The following is an 18,812-nucleotide window of genomic DNA, read 5'->3' as shown; positions in this document are numbered from 1 at the left end:
GCTTAGTACTCTTGGGAAGTGCTGAGGAAAGTCACAGGTTGTGTAATGATCTATTAAAATATCACCCATGATTAACATACACGATTTAAAAATAAAGGCCTGCAAGGTGAGTGCATTGCTATTCGATGAGGTTTTTTGTTGTTGTTGTTGTTGCTGTTGCTAATTTTTCACCTTTCTATAATCAAGTGAAAATTTTGCTTTCAGTTTTTAAACTTCAAAATGCTTCAACTAAGCATTGTGATAAGCTAGTCAAATTGGTTGAAAGATACAATATACGTACTTTCACAAATACTGTGAATATTTATAAACATCTTGTTAGGGTATTTGATTCTATCTTGGAACTGAATTAGAACAGTAGCTTGTCAAAACTAAATAGTTGTAGAGAAGATTACCCACCAACTGGAACTATGAGAAAATAATGCTTAACATCAGTGAAATAAAGGAAATTTATTTTTAATGATTTGGCCACTCATTGGTGGGTTAAAGAGCAACACACACGCTTATCCAGTTTAGTTAACACATCTGCTTTTTATTTTTTTAGAATATAGTCTACATCTGGATTAAAAAAAGTTTTAAATAAACAAGACATAAAACAACAGTGGAACCCTTCATCATTCTGCGTTATGACACGACAGAATGTCAGTTGGTTCCACTTTAGATAAATCCACTTTCTCATAATAATGTCATTTTTGCTGACCGAGTGGCAAGCTTCATCCTAGCTGGCGCACCCGCCAGTTTACACACACGGGGTGGGGGAGGGGTGGTGTGAAAAGGATGGGGTGCCACAGGACTACTGTACAGTGTAACAGAAAATCATTAATAAAGTAGTACCGGTTACCAACAGTGCTGTTTGTGCGCTTATCACAATGGAATCGACGAAGTTTCAAAGCAAAGACATTTGAAATACTTAAGACAGGGTCACTGTTACAAAAAGAAATAGTGCAAACAGGAAAACTGACGCAATCCTAGCAACGCCAGGGCCTCCTCTTGCAGCTCAAAGCAGGGCAGGCAAGAGGCTGTGCCCCGCCTCCCAGAGCACCCAGCTTGAAGCTGCCCTCCCAAGTGTGGCAACCCCGTGCTGTGCCCTGGCATGGCCCTTTCTCAGGCCCTTCTCTTCCGGAAGGGGAAAAAAAAGAAAACACAGAAAAGAAACCCCAAGAAAGGCACAGGCTGAATGAAGGACGTTGGCCCAGTCTCATTCCCACCAACACAGAGTAGACCCCCTCCAGAGGTCTTTGAACCCCCTTCTCTGGCGACTACTTTCCTTTGCTCTCGCGATGAGGCCCTCTTCTCAACACAATCCCCCCTCCCCCACGTACACAGCCCAGTTTTACAGTGTGCCCTTAGCGCCCCACAACCAGGAAGAAAATAGCTTGGAGGAAAAGAGAGGGGTGGGAGAGCCGGCCCGAGAGGGTGCTGGGCAGTGGGGATAGCCCCGCCTCAGTGGCCCCAATTACTGAAGCCGATCTCCTGCTTGTATCTGTTGGTGAGGATGTTGGCTTTGCGGGTAAGTTTGGAGAGCACGGTGTGCAGCCCACGCAGGTGGTAGTGGAACTGCTGCTCCAGATCTTCCTCGCCGGCATCTGCGCTCTCCAAGTGACTCAGGCCCACTAGGATATCCTTGGACTTCCAGGTGCTCTCCTCGCTCCCGGCCGGCGGGGACGACGGCTGGTGCAGGACTCCCCACTCGATATCGTTGCGGATGGACTTGAGCAGCACGTAGTGGCTGTACATGTCCCGGGAGGGCGCGAAAAAGCTCCCATTAGCACTGCCCGGGCTGGGGGCAGGGGTCGTGCGCTCTTCCAGGCAGCTGCCACTGCTGCCTACCTCCACACCGACCTCGTTGTCTAGCTCCGGCTCGGACAGGGGCACGTCGCGCAGCAGACTGGGCACCATCACTGTCTGGTCCATGTTGTTCACCGCGCCAATGAAGCGATTCATGGCGTTAAAGAGCGAGTGCCTCTGGTTATAAGTGTCGCAGATTTGCATCATGGTGGCCGAGTGGGCTCCGAAACACGGTGAACGCTGATGCACCGAGATAGACCGCTGGCGATGCCCGCCTTCAAGCACTCTCAGACGCTGATGCCGGGAGCCTGCTTGTAGCTGGTGTGGCGGGATTCCCAGATCCTTCTCCGCCCTCTTTAACTCTGGTTCCTGTCGCAGCCCAGCCCTTCCTGATGCGCGGCTGCTCCCAGCTTTGACTCGCAATGACGGTGGGTGGTGGGGTCTAGTCTTGACCTGCTTGGGAGACAGAGACACAAGAACTAATTACCCACCCAGTTAGGGTGCCCGGTACCCCCCAAAGACGGCGCCAGGGTGGCTCCCTGGGACCAGGCAGTATCACCTCCTCCAATGCTAACAGAGGACTTTTGAGAAAAAAGGAGAAAGGAATTCCCCTAGCCCGGATACTCCCGTTTCTCCCTTCTAAAACCTAAGCGAAAGCAACCATATTAGTCGGGGTAGCCAAAGGGCCGGGACACCCACCTCTTACACTGCGAGATTCCCCTGGTTCTCAGTGTTTGCGTTGCAGACTGTGGTTGCCCAAGGGCGCTGCTGCGGTCACTGATCGGACTGCGGGTGTGGAAGGCGGTGGCTGCTTCAGTCCCCTGCCCATCCCAGGTGCTCAATTTATAGTCCCGGAAAGGTGTCCCTGGCGCCCAGGACCACCCCTGATGTCTCCTCCTCCTCCCTCCTCCAGCAGCACAGATAAAAGGTCCCAGCCCTGACCGCGAGTAACACTCGCCCAGCCCTTTCCACCGCGGGGGCGGGGCACGCCGGGCAGCTCCGCCTCTCGCCTGATACCCGGGCTAAGGCTGGGCGACCCAGCAGGACAAGGCAGGGTAGGGGTGGGAGGATGGAGCAGCCGCGCCCCAGCACCAAGCCCAGAGCAAGCTGGCGGGGGGGGGGGGGGGGGGGGGGAAGGGAGGGCGAGGCACTGAGCCCAAGGAGCCGCCGTCCAAACCAGAGGGCGGACTGGCGCGCGCGGGCTGGGCGGGTTTGGCGCGCACTCGCTGGGTGGGATGACCGGAATGCTTGTGTGTCCGCGTTGCAAAAGAACCCCTCAATCCCGAACCTAGAGAAGCTGCAGCCCGGAAATTTAGCTTCGGATATATTATTAGAAGTCGGGTAAGAGGGACTCACAGCTGGCCTGACTCCGTACTGGGACTATTATGTAAGAGTAGCAGGACATGCCGGATGCACGTGGACACCAAGTGCTTCCTCCACGATCCTGGTCGTGGTCAGCGGCTGGGGGATCCCAGTGCTGATGCTTTTGCTTCCCTCTTGGTAGAGTCTTCCCCACTGTTTCTTATGAATGCTGCCAGGTATGAATAGCACCCTTGTCATCTGATCTACAGATGTTTCCCCCCCCCCCCCCCCACAAGAGATCAGAGCGCGTGGTGATGGGCTGCGAACTTGAACCTTGTGGCCTTTTGGTTATCAAAAAGACTAGGAGAAGGTGCCAGAGGTTAGGCCAGGTGTTGGGTGTATCTCATCATTTAAGAGAAAAAAATGGGAGTGTATCCAATAAATTTCTGGAGTGTGTGTCAAGTGCTCCTTTCAAAAGCTAGTTCTTAAGCAAGGGTTACTTAATAAGGCCTGAGCTGTGTGGCACATCCGTGGATGTAACTTTCAAATGTTTTACACTTGAAACTTGAGGGTTTCCAGCCTGCAGCCTATACTCGTTTTCTAGCTCACTTCCTTTGCCACATTCCGCATCCTCCAGCCTACCCTTACGTTCCTACAGATAATTATGACTCAGGCTTCTAATTTTAGGTTTCTTTCCACCCAAGTCTCTGAGGGAGGTTATAGAACACCATTGCCCTGTGGTACAAAAGTGACCCCCTCCCCCTCAAACAAGGAGAAACACCTTTGCATGTGTTTCTCTTTCTTGAAGGACCTACTGTCACTCAAAACGCGTGTTTCTTCCTAATTGTGAAGAGCGGCTGACTTTGTGTAACAAGGGCTGATAAACAGACATGGAAAAATCATTGGTGACCCTAGGACCCAATCTGGGGACTCTTCATGTGGTGCACTAGTTCTAGACCATGCTTTCTTTGGTGTATGTGTGTGTGTGTGTGTGTGTGTGTGTGTGTGTGTGTGTTTCTGGAGACAAGGTTCCTTCCAGCCAGATTGATTTTGGAACTAGTGCTAGAGCTGAACTTTTCATCCTTCTGCCTCACTATCCCATGTTCTTTTAAAAGTGAAATAATGGTATCTGCCCACCAGAGAGGTAAGCAGCTCTGTGGAAAGACCGACCGACTGGAGGGGGAAAGATGCATTATGATGTAAACCCGATCAACTTTTCCACCCTCCCTTTTGTCAACAAAATGGAGTGTCTGTCTCCCCTGTGAGGAATTTTTCCCATGTTTCCTTAGCAATAAAAAGAAACTACTTGGATCATGGCAACGGCTTTTGTCAGGGTTCAATGAGATAATGAAGGTAAAACTCTCATTGCGTGCATTATAAAGTCCAAAGATTACTTGTACTTGCTATAAGGTTTCATCATAATCTAGAGGTATTTTATATGGAGAGTCTTAACCCTTAAGAAAATAGGGAACTGGGCTAAGAGGAACCAGAGAGGGCCCCCACCCCCACCACATAGGCACAGGAGAGTATAAAACAGTCCAGGCTTAACCCTTTATGCCAAATGAGATCCAAGGAGGAGAGCTTTGGAAAGACAAATTGCCTGGTTTCCATCAGTTGACTTTTTTTTCCCTCATAACTTACAATGTATTTTGGCCCCATCTCAGACCCAGACCCTCTGGATAGTTCAAGTATACACCTTGATGAAAAGGAGTTATTAAATGCTGGAATCCTGCCTCCTTTTCTCTGCTACTTAGTACCAACAATGTGATTAATAGCTCATAGAAAACGCAAATCCAAACTGCCTAGCAGTTTCTCTTTAAAAAAGAAGCCCAGCCTGGGCGAAAGCCCCTAGCCCCTTCCCTTTGCCTTCCATCCTTCCTCTGGATCAACTTCCTTCCTTCCGTCTGGCTCCTCCAGTGTCTTGACTCTCAGTGGCTGTTCTTACATATTTCTTAAAGTCTGCCAGATGATGGCTCATGCACCTGCTAGCAAAACTTCCCAAACCGGGCCTCCCAGCTCCCCCTGCCCACACAATAACTCACACCCACCGGGTAACTCCAGAACGAAAAGGTCCTCAGGCCAGAGCTTCTGGCCCTTGGAATCACCCCACCGCCACCCCTCCTGACCCAGCCAATCAGGAAGCTTCCGAGAGATTTATGCAAATGAACCTTTGGCCCTAGCCACTCAGAAGCCACAGACCCCTCCCCCCCAAGTGTCCTCTTTAACCCGGCTCGGAAGAGCTGATGGCAGGCGTCCCTGGCAACCGGCCTGCAGCCAGTTTTCCCCTAATGCAAGGTTATAAAAAAATAAAAAACGATTCCCGGGGGTCACATGGGTACTAAACGGGTTGGGCCAGGCCCAGTAAAAAGTAGGCAGCTTCACTAGTTGCTCCAGGCACCTTCCCTATCTCGATCTGTAACTGACTAAAAGCTCCCAGCTGTCCAGGACTCATTTTGCCTAATGAGAACCATACTGATCATCAGTTGGGTAAATGGCTTTTGAGTGCCGGCTTAAGGCAAGGTGCCCTGGTCTCTATTTTTCTAACCAGTGTGCTAGATTCCTGTTAGAAGCTTGGCCAGAGACTGCACCTGCTCTCCTTTTTCCAAAGCTCTAACTCAGGAGATCTTAAATGCTGAATGTTAGAATTTCTTCCTGACTTTAATCAGTAACCAGGAAATGATGCTTGGCTGGCTCATCATCCCCCTGGAACCCTCCCCGCCCCCACCCCCCTGCCCGGACAATTCACAAATTACCCTTCCTGTTGTGCCTCCTTGATGGCTTAGGAAAGCGGGCATTTAAAACGTGAACAGAAATTGCTAAGCAAAGTCGTGACCAAAAGTAAACAGGGTGGAAGGGGGAGGACTGGAGAAATAAAAGGTCTGGCTCAGGGCCGAACAGAAAGTGGTATTTTAAGGCTAGAAACCAACCCAAGACAAGACAATAGAGAGCCTTGATCACATTGATATGGAATTCAGAAGCCATAGCTTCATGAAAACTGCCCTGGAAATACAATTGCACTCTCCTTTGAAAGGCCATGTAGTCCAACCATTTGTCTCTACTGAAATGGGTCACAACATCTCCACCAAGTGGTCACCCTGGCCTATGTTCTTGTGCTCCTCATCCTCCAGCATCAGGCCAAAGGTTTGGGAACTCTTCAGAAAGCCATGAGGCACACGGTGGGTGTTTGGTTCTAGCAGTTGTCTTCCTCGAGACAGTTACCTTTGGTTCTTGTAGCAATTGATGCCTTTGGGTGAGTTGCTCACTCATTCTGGTCACTTTCTTCGGAAGTTGTTTGGGTTTGTCTGTAAGTTTCATATCTGGGCCTCATTCCAAGTACCACCTTACCTGGAACAAAAGGAACCTATTTTATTGTGAAGCGCAACTTTTCTAGACGGAATTCTTCATTGCTAGAGCCAATGCTCTTTTATTACCTAACAAATACAGACTTCTTACAATGTTGTCCAGCATTTAATGGCCTGGTCTTAATGTTTACACTGGTATGTTGTTACATATACAACAACATTTGTGTACTCTATTCCTGAGCAGTAGAGACCTTTGTGGACCAAAACATAAAACTTTCTATTACTATTACCTAAGTAGAGCTTGGATCATTGCTCCAGCATGTTTTAGTAGTGTAGATGTGGATTTGATGCTCTAATACACTTGGATATTACCCACATGTCTGATAACTGTTCAGTGTAGTCATCCAAGCTACTGGTAAATGGGTGCCTATGAGCACTGCACAAAGGGCAAAGTGCCATTAAACATCTGGAGATATCATATTAATTGTACCACCATCCGGTAGACAGAAGAGTATGAGAGACCTTGCTAAGTGTTTTACTGAGCTCTCAAGTTAATGGCCAGCTTCCTTCTTACAGAGTTAGAAAGTATCTTTGTACCATTACAAACGAACCACTGTCACAGGATATTAACTAGAAATAGGGCCTGGAGAGATGGCTCAGTGCTTAAGATCATTTGCTACTCTTCCATAGGATCCATGTTCGGAACCCAGCACCCACATCAGGTGACTCACAACTACCTGTAACTCCAGTTCAAGAGGGTTCTAATACACTCTTCTGGCCTCTGTGGACACACACACACACACACACACACACACACACACACACACACACACACAAACCAGAAATAGTGTCATGATAGAAATTCTGAGTTCAGGGAAAGCTGACAATTTTTAAAAGTAACTTGTATTTCAGTCTCAGTAATTCTACTTATTTGAGGATTCTACATAGAAAAAGATGCATTCAATTTGAGTATAGCCAGCAAAAAGAGCAAAACCCATTGTAAGTTTTTAAATGCTATATAGGAACTTTTATACACATACAAACACATATATATAGCAACAACTCATGTAAAAAAAGCCAATGAATTTTAAAGAGAGCAAAGACATGGGAGAGCTTTCATAGAGGAAGGGAAGAGGGAAATGATGAAATTATACATCTCAAAAAATTAAAACTAAAAATTAAAACAATAAAATAAAATTAATTATTGCGTTTCTTCAAATACCAAGATCTACTTTAAAAAAAAAATGAGAATGTTCCTTTTTTATTTTGATGGGTGACATTTTGGTTAACTTAAATTCTGAAATCAAATTCAAAGCTTGAAAATCTGGAACATAAACTTAACATAGGAAGTAAAGATATAATTATCCATGTCATATGTTCAAGCTCTGACATATATTTATTTGCATTTTGTTGAGAGTATAGTATTATATGTGTGTGTGTGTGTGTATATATATATCCCAGTGGACACATTCAAATGTTCCAACAGTAAGGATCTTATAAATAATTTATTTTTCTGACTCAAATAATGAAAGAAACTAAACCCAGATGCTGTAGTCTAGAGAATTCACCTTCATTTTATTAGACTGTCCAGAGAGAATGCATAGGCTAATCTCATAATCATGAGTAAGAGGTCAAAGTAGGATGCAAAATTAATAGGCTAAAATTGACAGCAAATAAGTCTGGACAAAAGCGTGACCCACAGAAAAAATAACTATAGAAGAATTTGATAAGAGTAGCAAAATAATAAATCCTCCGGAAGATTTATAAAATGAAAGTGCCATGTTAAAGAAGCAGACGTTGAATCAAAACATTACTACAAAGCTAATAAACTAAGTGGAAGCAACAAAGAGCAAAACAGACATGCCAAACCATTAGTTACGATAGAGTACAGACAACTGTAAGAGACACAGGAGTTCATGGAAATGCATGAACAAATAAACAAAAAGAGTTAAGAAAACTACTATGGAAGACAAAGATCATAATTTAAGAATAATGGATGTTTGTGGACAAGAGGCTCAGGGAATGTGGTAGAATATACAAATGGGGGGGAGGGGAGATGGTTCAGCAGTTAAGAGTATGTACTATCCTTGCCGAGTCCCAGCACTTACATCAAGGGGCTCACAATTAACTGTAACAGCACCTTCAGGGGTTCCAATGCCCTTTTCTGGGCTCTGAAAGTACCTGTATTCACAATCCCAGACACACACACACACACACACACACACACACACACACAGAGAGAGAGAGAGAGAGAGAGAGAGAGAGAGAGAGAGAGAGAGAGAGAGAGAAAATGAAAATAAATTTTACAAGAAAAAGAAGGAAAGGAACAGAAAGATATCCTTGAAAAAAATTGCTCATTTACATGTTTAATAGACATGCTGAGTATTCGTTAAATTTATTCAGAAAAGAGGCAATACAAGCTCATTGCCTTTTTCAAATTCAAGGAAAAATTAATATTCAGACAAGAAAAGAAGTCAACAGAACTGTGGTAGGGTAGGGAGACTCATTCTGTGGAGAAGACACACAAATGGAGCAATAAGAAAGACTGTGATTGAAGACTATCGAAGTACAAATCGACAGTTCAGCATTCTCAGACATGAACCGAGGATTCTTCTTGAAAACCTTAGTGATAAATTTCTGCCAGCGCATCAACAGCAACAGCTGAATCAAAAGAGGAACAGGGAAGCTCTCAAGAAAAGGATCATGGTAATTGAAACCAATTAGGATGAGAATAACCAGTGTGGGTACTAAGGTTGCAGATCAAAAAGTAAATATTTTGCTGGGTGCTGGTGGCGCACGCCTTTAATCCCAGCACTCACTCAGAGAGGCAGAGGCAGGCAGATCTCTGTGAGTTCGAGGCCAGCCTGGTCTACAAAGCAAGTCCAAGACAGCCAGGGTTACACAGAGAAACTCTGTCTTAAAAAAAAAAAAGAGTAAATATTTTAAACCCTAAGTAAACTAAGTAATAAATGCAACAGAATTCAAAGATAGAGGGATAGCAGCAGAGTTCATCAAATTTTACTGTTGTCAGTGACGTCTAAAACCAAATTGAGCCAGTTTAAAAAGGAAGATATTAAGAGCTCACTATTTTTCAGATGTTTTTTTTTTCTTGGCTTAGAAGGACCTTTAGGGATTGATGTTTTCTATAGCAAAGTCTCTTTTCTTGAGTTCATGTTTTCTTTCGGTACCATTTCACTTACTACCAAAAAAAAATCAACTTAGTTGATTTTTGACATTTTTTTAAAAAGTAGTATGTATGAACCAGGTTTTGGTGATACATCCCTTTAACCTCAGAACTCAAGAGGCAGAGGCAGGTAGATCTCTGTGAGTTCAAGGTCATCTTTGTCCACAAGGTCAGCTTAGGCCACTCAGTTACATGGCAAGACCGTGTCTCAAAACAACACAAACAACAACAATAAAACAATGTTCCATTTCTTCAGCAGGCTGTAGATGCTTGTCAAATGGGTGTGTTTCAATCTGCGAAAATGTGTCAAGCTGACACATTTGATGGAATGGTTTTTTTTTCCGGTATATATTATGCTTGATTAATTTTTTTCCGTGCATGATTCTCGGTGGGAGTTGGGGAAAGCAGGGCAAAGGGAACAGGCAACTGAACCTACTGCTGTAATTTGCGATCCCATGCTCTCAGTATTTGGAGGGTAAAACTGACCTGAACTAAAATGAAAGTAGAAAAATAGTAAGCTCTCTGACCTGTGGAACCATAGTATGGGCCATCCTTCTTTCTTTGAGGGTGGATGGGTTTCAAGACAGGGTTTCACTGTGCAGCTCTGGCTGTCCTGGACTCGCTTTGTAACCTGGCTGGCCACAGATTCATAGAGATCCACCTGCTTCTGCCCATGGGTGCTGGGATTCAAGCCATGGGGCACTGTGGCTGACGAAGCCATGCTTATTGTGTTCTGATCCTGTCACCTACAATATGGAAAGTCTGGCAAGGCATGTAGTTCAGTGGTAGAGCCCTTAACTGGTATGTGTGAAACTCTAGGTTCCATCCTCACTACCATAGAGAGGAAAATTATGATTCTTATTGGCTTTTACACCTTAGTGTTAGAGAGATGACATTCTTGGAGGTGATACTAGTAAATGAATGTTTTTCTACAACCCCCTAAATGTTATTTCTAAGTATTCATTTGTATAGCACATTTATGTATGGCTGTTCACCTTTGTCACTCTGATTGCTTGCTTATGATTGGAAATACCTAGAAATATCTGATATTGGTTATCCTTTCTGTGAAGTCTCTCCTTTTAACACACCCATACACACATACACACACACACACACACAGAGTACATTACTGGAGTTGTGACTTTCCCTATGCCTTCATCTATCCCCTAAATGCGATCAGAGGCCTACACTATCTATGTAAGCTTTTAGCTAGGTTGCAATGCGCACGGTATCTTAGCCAACTTAGTTTACAAAGATTGCATTTTGTGTTAGCATTACTCTTGGGCAGACCAAAATCTAACTGGAACACATGATCAGTTTCTTTGTCCCCTAAATGATTCCACAACTAGTAGAAATTTGAAAATAAATTTATGAGTATGCCATTAATGGGTACTTTGATTTTACTCTAATTATAATTTTGTTCTTGGAAAAAATATTAAGCAAGAAAACACACTTTCCATTTTTGAAAACGCTGAGTGCCTTGTGTAATTTCATTTGGTGCAAAGTGAGTGATTATCTTGGCCAGGATTATAAAAACATTCATGTGTAGCATAATTTGTTCAGCAGTATTTGTTGTAAATATTTATCTGGTACTACACGTTGTCCATAGAAATGATCCCTTGGTTTCTTCTGGACAGATTCAAATATCTTTTCAATTCTGAGTCACACGAGTTGCAAATCTAAGTGGGATTGCTGGAGTGATTTATGTAGTAATTGGATCTTGGTTTTCAGAAAGAGCAACTTTGATTTGCTTAGCAAAAATCTGTTAAGTAAGATGGGGGAAAACAGAATACTGTGGCCAGATAGTAAAGCACATCACTCCCGTTTAATCTCTTCCTTTACCAGAAGGAGATGATCTGAATCACAGCACTTAGGATGCAGAATCCAGAATATTCCAAATTGAAGATTTTGGGGACTCTGTAATATGTTTTAAATTGAGAAATCCTAAACCAAGGTTTAGTGTTTGTTCATTGTATTCTCAGGTTTTTTTTTTTTTTCATTTAATTTCAGGCAACACATTCTGCTTCATTATATCGAAGTTGAAGCAAATTTGCTGCCATTCTAACAGCCAGGTCAGCTGCTTTTATAATGTTGTTCTTGACCTACTGCTGGGACCATAACTTTCATACATTCAACCAATTGGTTCAAGTGTTTCACATTTCTTTGTACCATTTGTGCAATGCCTTCGTGGCTAGAAATGAGAGTATTTGAGTTACTACTACCTAATGCCATGTTTAGTCAAATTCTCTCCTTTTTGCTTGTCTGTTTAAGTATAAGGCAATTATTTGACTGCCTTCTAAAACGCAGCTCCAAGATCTTCTAGACAGTGAACAGTCAATCCCCCCTTCTCTCTCCTATTCTCCATTTCTCCCTTTCCAGCTCTTCTCCGCTTTCTTTACTTCTCCTTTTTTCACCTACTATCTCCTTTCTTTCCTCTTGGGGCCAGAAATTAAAATCTTATGACAAGTGGGAATATAAAGCACTTTGACTTCCTAACTATTTTGGAATGCTGTTCCATATACTCAAAAAACAATGTGTAGAAAGAAGTCATGTTCATCTACATGACACTATATATAAGATGATAAAATAAATTAAGAAAACAGAAAAAAGAATCATTATACAAAGTAAAAGATCAATTCTTCATTCTCTTTTTTAAAATATGTGTATATATATACATATGAATGCTCTATTTGCATGCATTTTTGCATGACAGAAGAGGGCATCAGATTATTACAGATAATAATATCTGAGCCATCATGTGGGTGCTGGGAATTGAACTCAAGGCCTCTGGAAGTACAGCTGGCTCTCTTAACCACTGAGCAATCTCTCCAGCCCCAGTTCTGCATTCTTATAAAGACCATTGTTACATTTATTTTGCTTATTCATTCATTGGTTTCATACCTAGATTGATAATGTTTTATTATGACACACCCACAAAAAGCACCATAGAAACATTTGAGTAATTTTGTGTGTCAAATTTAAATAGAAACCCATTTCTCTAATGAACTTTCTATTTATTTGAGAGGGTGGAATATTACACCCAATGCAATGAAAAGAGCAAAAAGGCCGAAGTTATAATTGTTTGTCATCCATCCCACCAAGCCCTCTCTGAATTACTGTCATTTTGTTGGTGTTGTTTGGCTTATGTGCTCAGAAGCCCTATGTACCCTTTGTAAGCCTCAATTCCTTCACCCTACCTTACACGGTTAATGAAAGGGTTTAAGGTGGGTGTGGTGGTTTGAATACTATCATCTGCCCCCCCCTCCCATAGGCTCAAGTATTTGAATGCTTTGTCATCAGAGAGTGGGACTAGGAGGATTAGGATTAGGAGGTGTGGCCTTGTTGGAGGAAGTGTGTCACTGGAGGTGGGCCTTGAGTTTTCAGAAGCCCAAGCAAGCTCCAGTGGCTCTGGCTCTTTCTGCTGCCTTTGCATCCTTTTGTAGAACTCAGCTACTTCTCTAGCAGCGTGTTTGCCTGAGTTGTGCTGTCCCCTCCCCCTCCCACCTCCCCCCCACCATAATGATGATGATGGACTAAACTTCTGAGACTGTAAACAAGTCCCAATTAAATGCTTTCCTTTATGTAAATGTGTCCATGGTCTTGGCATCCCTTTACTGCAATACAACACTGACTAAGACAGTGAGACAAATTTCTGGTAGAATACTAGGATCATGTTAGGTTGTCATGAGAGTTTTGGCTTTTTTACCAACCCGGTTATGTTATGATTTTGTTTTAATCCCAAGTATGGGATATGGGGCTGCTTTTAGTTTGTCCACTGATAACTGCCTTGTGTGGCTTGCAGAGGAGCATGGTCTTTGCCAGCTGCAGATAGTTTAATTCTGAGGATTCTGGGAGGAATAATACGAGAGCCCAGAGAGAGAAAGGAGGGTGCTTAGACAAGATGGTCAGAAAACACTCAGAGAAAGGACCTTGAAGGAGATGGTTGGAGGAGGAAGAAAGCTGTCGGCTTGCTATCCTGATGTCTGAGATTGGTACTGCCCCCAAAGAACCTGACAACCCTAAACATCTGTAAGTAGTCAAAGAGAAACTCTGCCCTCTTCCCCTTCTAACCTTCTTTTTCTCCTACCAAGGGTTGGGGGTTGTAAGAGAGGTCGAGGCATTAAGAAACACAAACAAAATAGAGTTAAAAGGTAGCATCCACAGTAGGTAGTAAATATAAAGGTGTTGCTGGCTGTGATTGTGTGTTATGCTAATATGCAGTGTTATAATGCTGCATATGAGGACTGTAATTGAAAAGAAATATTTACATTTTTGTAACTCATTTGTCTTTTATAGTGTAAGACATTACTTGGGAACTTGATTATTTTTTTCTAACTTGAAATTTTGGGGGATTCTCAATTATATTGCTTCACTTTTCTTGTTATGTTGATAAACTACCTTCCTCCAGATAGGCTCTGCCTTCCAGAGGCTCACCCTCCCAAAACTAGCACTACCAGCTGGGGACCAAGTGTTCAAATTAGGTCCCATTCAAAGTATATTCTTTCTTTCCCTCTTTTATTACTTCCTTTCTTTCTCATTTTCTGTCTTTCTTTCCCCCTTTAACTGTCTCACTGTGCTTGCCATGTTAATCCATATCATCATCATCATCGTCATCATTATTATTTATTACTATTATATTTTTATTATTTAAAAATTTTAAATTTAAATATATTTTGATCATATTTTTCTCCCCTAGGCCCTCTCTCCATCCCAACCCACCCAACTTTAAGTTTTTTCTCAAAAAAAAAAACCCAATATAAGAACAAAACTTCCCCAAACCAAGAGAAGAAAGTAGCCCCCCCCAAAAAAAAACCCCACCAAACTGTAATCAAATAAAAGCACACAAAAAACAGTGGGATCTAGTATATGTTGATCAACTATTCCTAAATATGAGGCCTGCCCTGGAGTGATTATACACCCAGTGTCACTCCATGGAGAAAACTGTCGGTATTCTTACTTCATAAATCCCTAATTATACGTAATGTGAATATTTTTAGCAAATCTCTCAATCTATGTAGACTGAGGAAAACTGGTATTTAAAGAACAAGTGATTTAGAACTCAGAAAAGGAAGTAGTGGAAGTAAATGATGCAGATGGGGTAAGAGTGGGGGGGGGCAAGTAAGGAACAGGGCGTGGCCAGTGCAAAGGCCTTACCTAAAGCAAAAGCAAGCTTGCAGGAGCAAAGAGACCAGCAAGGCTGGAACAAAGATTAGCATTTAGGAGATGAAATCAGATAGGCTACTGGGTCAGATCCTATTGGAATTTCTAAGTTGTCTTAAAGTTTGTCATTTCACAAGGGAAAGACATCATTGGCATGCATGGAGGAAAGGCACACCAATTACTGATTTAAATTTTAGATGAAGTCCTGTGCTATTCTCTGGGCTGAGAACGTTTGAAGAGTAAAGGGACAAGTTAGGTGAGCAGTCTTGGAGCAATTGCGGAAAAGAGGCAACAAAGTGGATTAAAGTAGCAAGTGGTGATCAGGAGCTCTGTTCTGTGTATATTTTGAAAATGGAGCCAATATAATTGAGGGCATTTTATTTAGGGACAAGCATGGATGATGTCAAGATTTCAAAAGACGACAGAGGTGAGAAAACTGAGACTTCCCTTTGGACTGTGTTTGAGATTTCTATTTCTCACCAAAAAGGGACACTGTAGAGGTGATCAGATATGGAAATTGGAATCACAGTAAACTAGGAAAAATATGTAGTAAAATCATTTGTTTTAAAGTGTTGCCCCCAATGCTAGTTCTTATAGGATACAATTCACTTCAAGGATCTTGGGTATAAAACGTGTACTGCACCCTCAACAATAAATTTCCTTGCTCACCTCCTCAGCTACCCAAACTCTCTCTTTTCCTTCATAGCCTACCCCCTCCCGCAGGTTTCTTCCACTTCCCAAGCATTCCTCAGTTCTCTGCATCAGGCTTAATGCCGTCATCCCCCCCCCCCCAATTGCCCTTCCTCTCTGCTGCAAATCCTCATTTGACACTGTTTTCCCAGAAATGGACTCCTTCCTTAGCTCTTGTTTTCCCGTTTTCCAAATTCTTGTTTGTGATTAATGAAAAAAAAATACTTATCTTGCTCGACATCATGGTGGATTCTGGCACTTACGTCACTTCCGCTTGTTGATCCTTCCGAGGCATCTCACACTCAACATACCCAAAACTAGACTTTCACTTTAACACACCTGCTGCATACTGATGTTACCTTTCTCCAGATGTGGCACTTGTATCAGATTCACTGCAGATACTTGGAAATCATCCTAATACAACTTTCTTCTTCATGCCTCACATCTATAACTTTGCCTGAATCTATCACCTTCAATGCCTGTGTCTTTGTCTGGTATATTAATACTTTGTCTATGACTGGTTTAGTCTTTGTCTTTAGATTACAAATCACAGAGATATTTTCTTTCCTTCTTTCTGTCTGTTTGTCTTTTTTGTTGTTTGGTTGTTTGGTTGGTTTTTCCTTTTTCTTTTTTTCTTTCTTTCTTTTTTTTTTTTTTTGAGACAGGGTTTCTCTGTGTAGCCCTGGCTGTTCTGGCTGGCTGGGCTCTTGCTCTTGATCTGGCTGGTCTTGAACTCAGAGATCTGCCTGCCTCTGCCTCCCAAGTGCTGCCATTAAATGCTTGTGTCACCACCACCTGAGTACAGAGGTCTTTTCTAACCACCTTATTAAAACCAAAACTCCATTAGCAGTATTGAGGATCCCATTATCTTTTTTTCTTTTTCTTTTCTTTTTTTTTTCAAGACAGAGTTTTTCTGTATAATAGCCCTGCTTGTCCTGGAACTCCTTTGTAGACCAGGCTGGCCTCGAACTCACAGAGATCCATCTGCCTCTGTCTCCCGAGTACTGAGATTAAAGGCATATGCCACCACGCCTGGCTTCCCATTATCGCTTGTAATAGTAATCACAGTCTTATTATCTTTACTACTTTATACAATTTTTTATTTGTCTTTCCACAAAACAGAGTATAGGAAAATAGGCAACTTGTCTTTTCTATTAATTGCTTTCTACCTAACACTTTATATATGGTTTAATATATGAAGGGCTTAATAAATATCAACTAGATCAGTGGCTCTCAACCTTCCTAATGCTGTGAACCTTTAATACAGTGCCTCATGTTGTGGTGACCCCCAACCATAAAAATTAATTTTGTTGCTACTTCATAACTGCAGTTTTGCTACAGTTATGAATTTTAATGTAAATATTTAATATGCAAGATATCATATTTGATATGTGACCCCTATGAGAATTCCTGAATTAGATGAATGAAATATTTCTGTATTAAGTATAGCTTGATGCTAATAAATATGTCCTATGGTTTTAAAAATCAAGAATAATTTCACTCAAATGTCTTGATAGCAACTCTTGAGATGATTTAGTAGTTTTTCTTTTGTGATCTGTTAGTATGGAAAATTATATTAATAGACTTTGCAGTATTCAACCATTCCTAATTTCTACATGAAAAATTATGTTTGATGGGCACTGTCACTTAATACATTGGCAGATTCTCTTTCTTGAACATGTGATATAGAAGCATCAACCTCACAGAGGGGCTTTAAGCCTCACTATGACCTAGTCTCACTGATGAATAGAGATTTGAACATGACACACACTCACATACATATGTACACACACACACACACACACACACACACACACACACACACAAATAGAATCGGCCAACTTCAGCTTCTCAACTGTAGCCTGCTGGGCTTTCAGTCAAGTGTTAGCAATAGAAAGAGAAACTGGAAGAAAACTGAAGTGTGAGCTCAGGGAAGATGGGCTTCTTTCGTGTTTTCTTCTGTTCCTGTCATTTTCCATTGCAGTGGCAGGTCACTCCAGCAGCAGCATGGAGGTTCAGTCTGTATCTTCTTTTAGTAATCTCAGAGTCAGACTCATGGTGGCTCCTAAGATGGAGCAGCCACACTAGTGACTTTCTGTAGAAGTCTGGGTCCCAGCTCTGATCATAAGCAGGAACAGTTGGGCAAGGCATGCCAACGACTAAAGCATGAGCATTTTAAGGCCTCTGCTATGGACTCTTAGATTTGGCTAACAGCAACCTCTTCTTTCTTATTTTCCTGACCCAAGGGTTGCGGTATTGGCCACTTCTTATAGGTATTCTGCCCATATTCTTCCTAATGCCTCTCTTCATTCTTTCCTACATCAGTACCTGAATTGTTACTCCTTGACATTAAATTTGTGTCTTAGAAGTTTTTGTCTCTTGGAAGGATACTTAGTGATACACTAATCTTGGATATTAGTCCATTTGGGTTTGTAAGCATTTCCTTCTACAAAAGAATATGCATTTGATCCATAGAGCTAGGTCATTTTTTTTTTAACTTTTAATATTTACTTCTAACTCTTTTAAATTCTCTATAGATCATTCTAATCTCATATGTAGATTTCAGCTTTTATTAACCTTTTTCTTGTTTTTATTTTTTGGTTTTTCAAGACAGGGTCTCTCTGTGTATCCTTGGATGTCCAGGGACTCACTCTGTAGACAAGGCTGGCCTCGAACTCAGAGATCCGTCTGCCTCCCTGAGTTCTGGGATTAAAGGTGTGTGCCCCTACACTTGACTTTTTCTTGTTGACACTTTCCTTTGGGGTGTTTTTTTTCTAAGAAAGAAATTGCTATTGCATTTATCTATGAGTGTCTTAATTGTCCTATTTGCTATAACTGTATTTATCTAATGAATCAATTCTTTTTTTCTCTTTTCTTTGCTGATTTTTGACGTCTTAGGTGAGTTACCTAATCACGTGTTCCCATCTTTCATATTTAGTTAAGAAGGATGTTTAAAAATATAACATTTTCTCTGATGATTGCTTTAGTTGTTTTAATAATTCATTGACTAGATTCTACCTGTTACTTTTATATACTCATTGGGCTAACAGCTACTTTGGTGTTTTACAACTCCTGTATTATACTCTTTTCTTGGCCATAGTGTTGTTTTCCAAACTTTCTTTTATTTTTTAATTTTTATTTAAGTAATTTATTCAGATTACATCTCACTTGTTGTCCCCTCACTTGTATCTTCCTATTCCCCTTCCCTCCCTCTTTAATCCTATTGCCCTCCCCTAGGTCTGTGAGAGAAGGAGACCTTGTCCCTCACTATAAGATCACAGCCTGTCAGGTCTCTTTCTGGTAGCCTGCATACTCTTCCTGTGAGTGTCCCAGGTCTCCCCACCAAGGGGAAGTAGTCATATAGGGGATGCCAGAGTTCATGTCAAAGT

The 18,812-nt window shown here is 42.2% G+C and overlaps 1 protein-coding gene and 1 long non-coding RNA gene across 4 annotated transcripts in view; one reads left to right on the top strand and one right to left on the bottom strand.

Annotated features, from left to right (window-relative positions):
• Nucleotides 1–508: 508 nt before the first annotated feature.
• MID1IP1 (MID1 interacting protein 1) lies at nt 509–2,690 on the bottom strand. 2 transcript variants are annotated; one of them, XM_084791107.1, is made up of 2 exons: nt 2,485–2,690; nt 509–2,241 (listed from the first exon to the last, which is right to left on the bottom strand). In XM_084791107.1, exon 2 carries the CDS (start codon nt 1,990–1,992, stop codon nt 1,441–1,443), a length of 552 nt encoding a protein of 183 aa, XP_084647233.1. In that variant the 5' UTR covers nt 1,993–2,241; nt 2,485–2,690; the 3' UTR covers nt 509–1,440. The 2 variants fall into 2 exon arrangements, with proteins under 2 accessions (XP_084647233.1, XP_084647232.1); XM_084791106.1 differs by having other exon boundaries at nt 509–2,238.
• Nucleotides 2,691–2,844: 154 nt separating this feature from the next.
• Nucleotides 2,845–18,812, top strand: part of LOC311602687 — a 99,525-nt gene continuing 83,557 nt past the window's right edge. For both annotated transcript variants that reach the window (XR_014780817.1, XR_014780818.1), the window contains exon 1: nt 2,845–3,323. This is a non-coding gene — a long non-coding RNA (uncharacterized lncRNA). The remainder of the gene's footprint in view (nt 3,324–18,812) is intronic.

Source organism: Acomys minous, assembly GCF_964271855.1.
Source record: "Acomys minous genome assembly, chromosome: 7".
Taxonomy (NCBI): domain Eukaryota; kingdom Metazoa; phylum Chordata; class Mammalia; order Rodentia; family Muridae; genus Acomys; species Acomys minous.
The sequence above is the reverse complement of the archived record's forward strand: the minus strand, read 5'-3'. Positions and strand labels throughout refer to the sequence as shown.

Coding starts and splice junctions, on each gene's coding strand:
- MID1IP1 (XM_084791107.1), bottom strand. CDS start 1,992: ATGATGCAAATCTGCGACACTTATAACCAGAGGCACTCGCTCTTTAAC.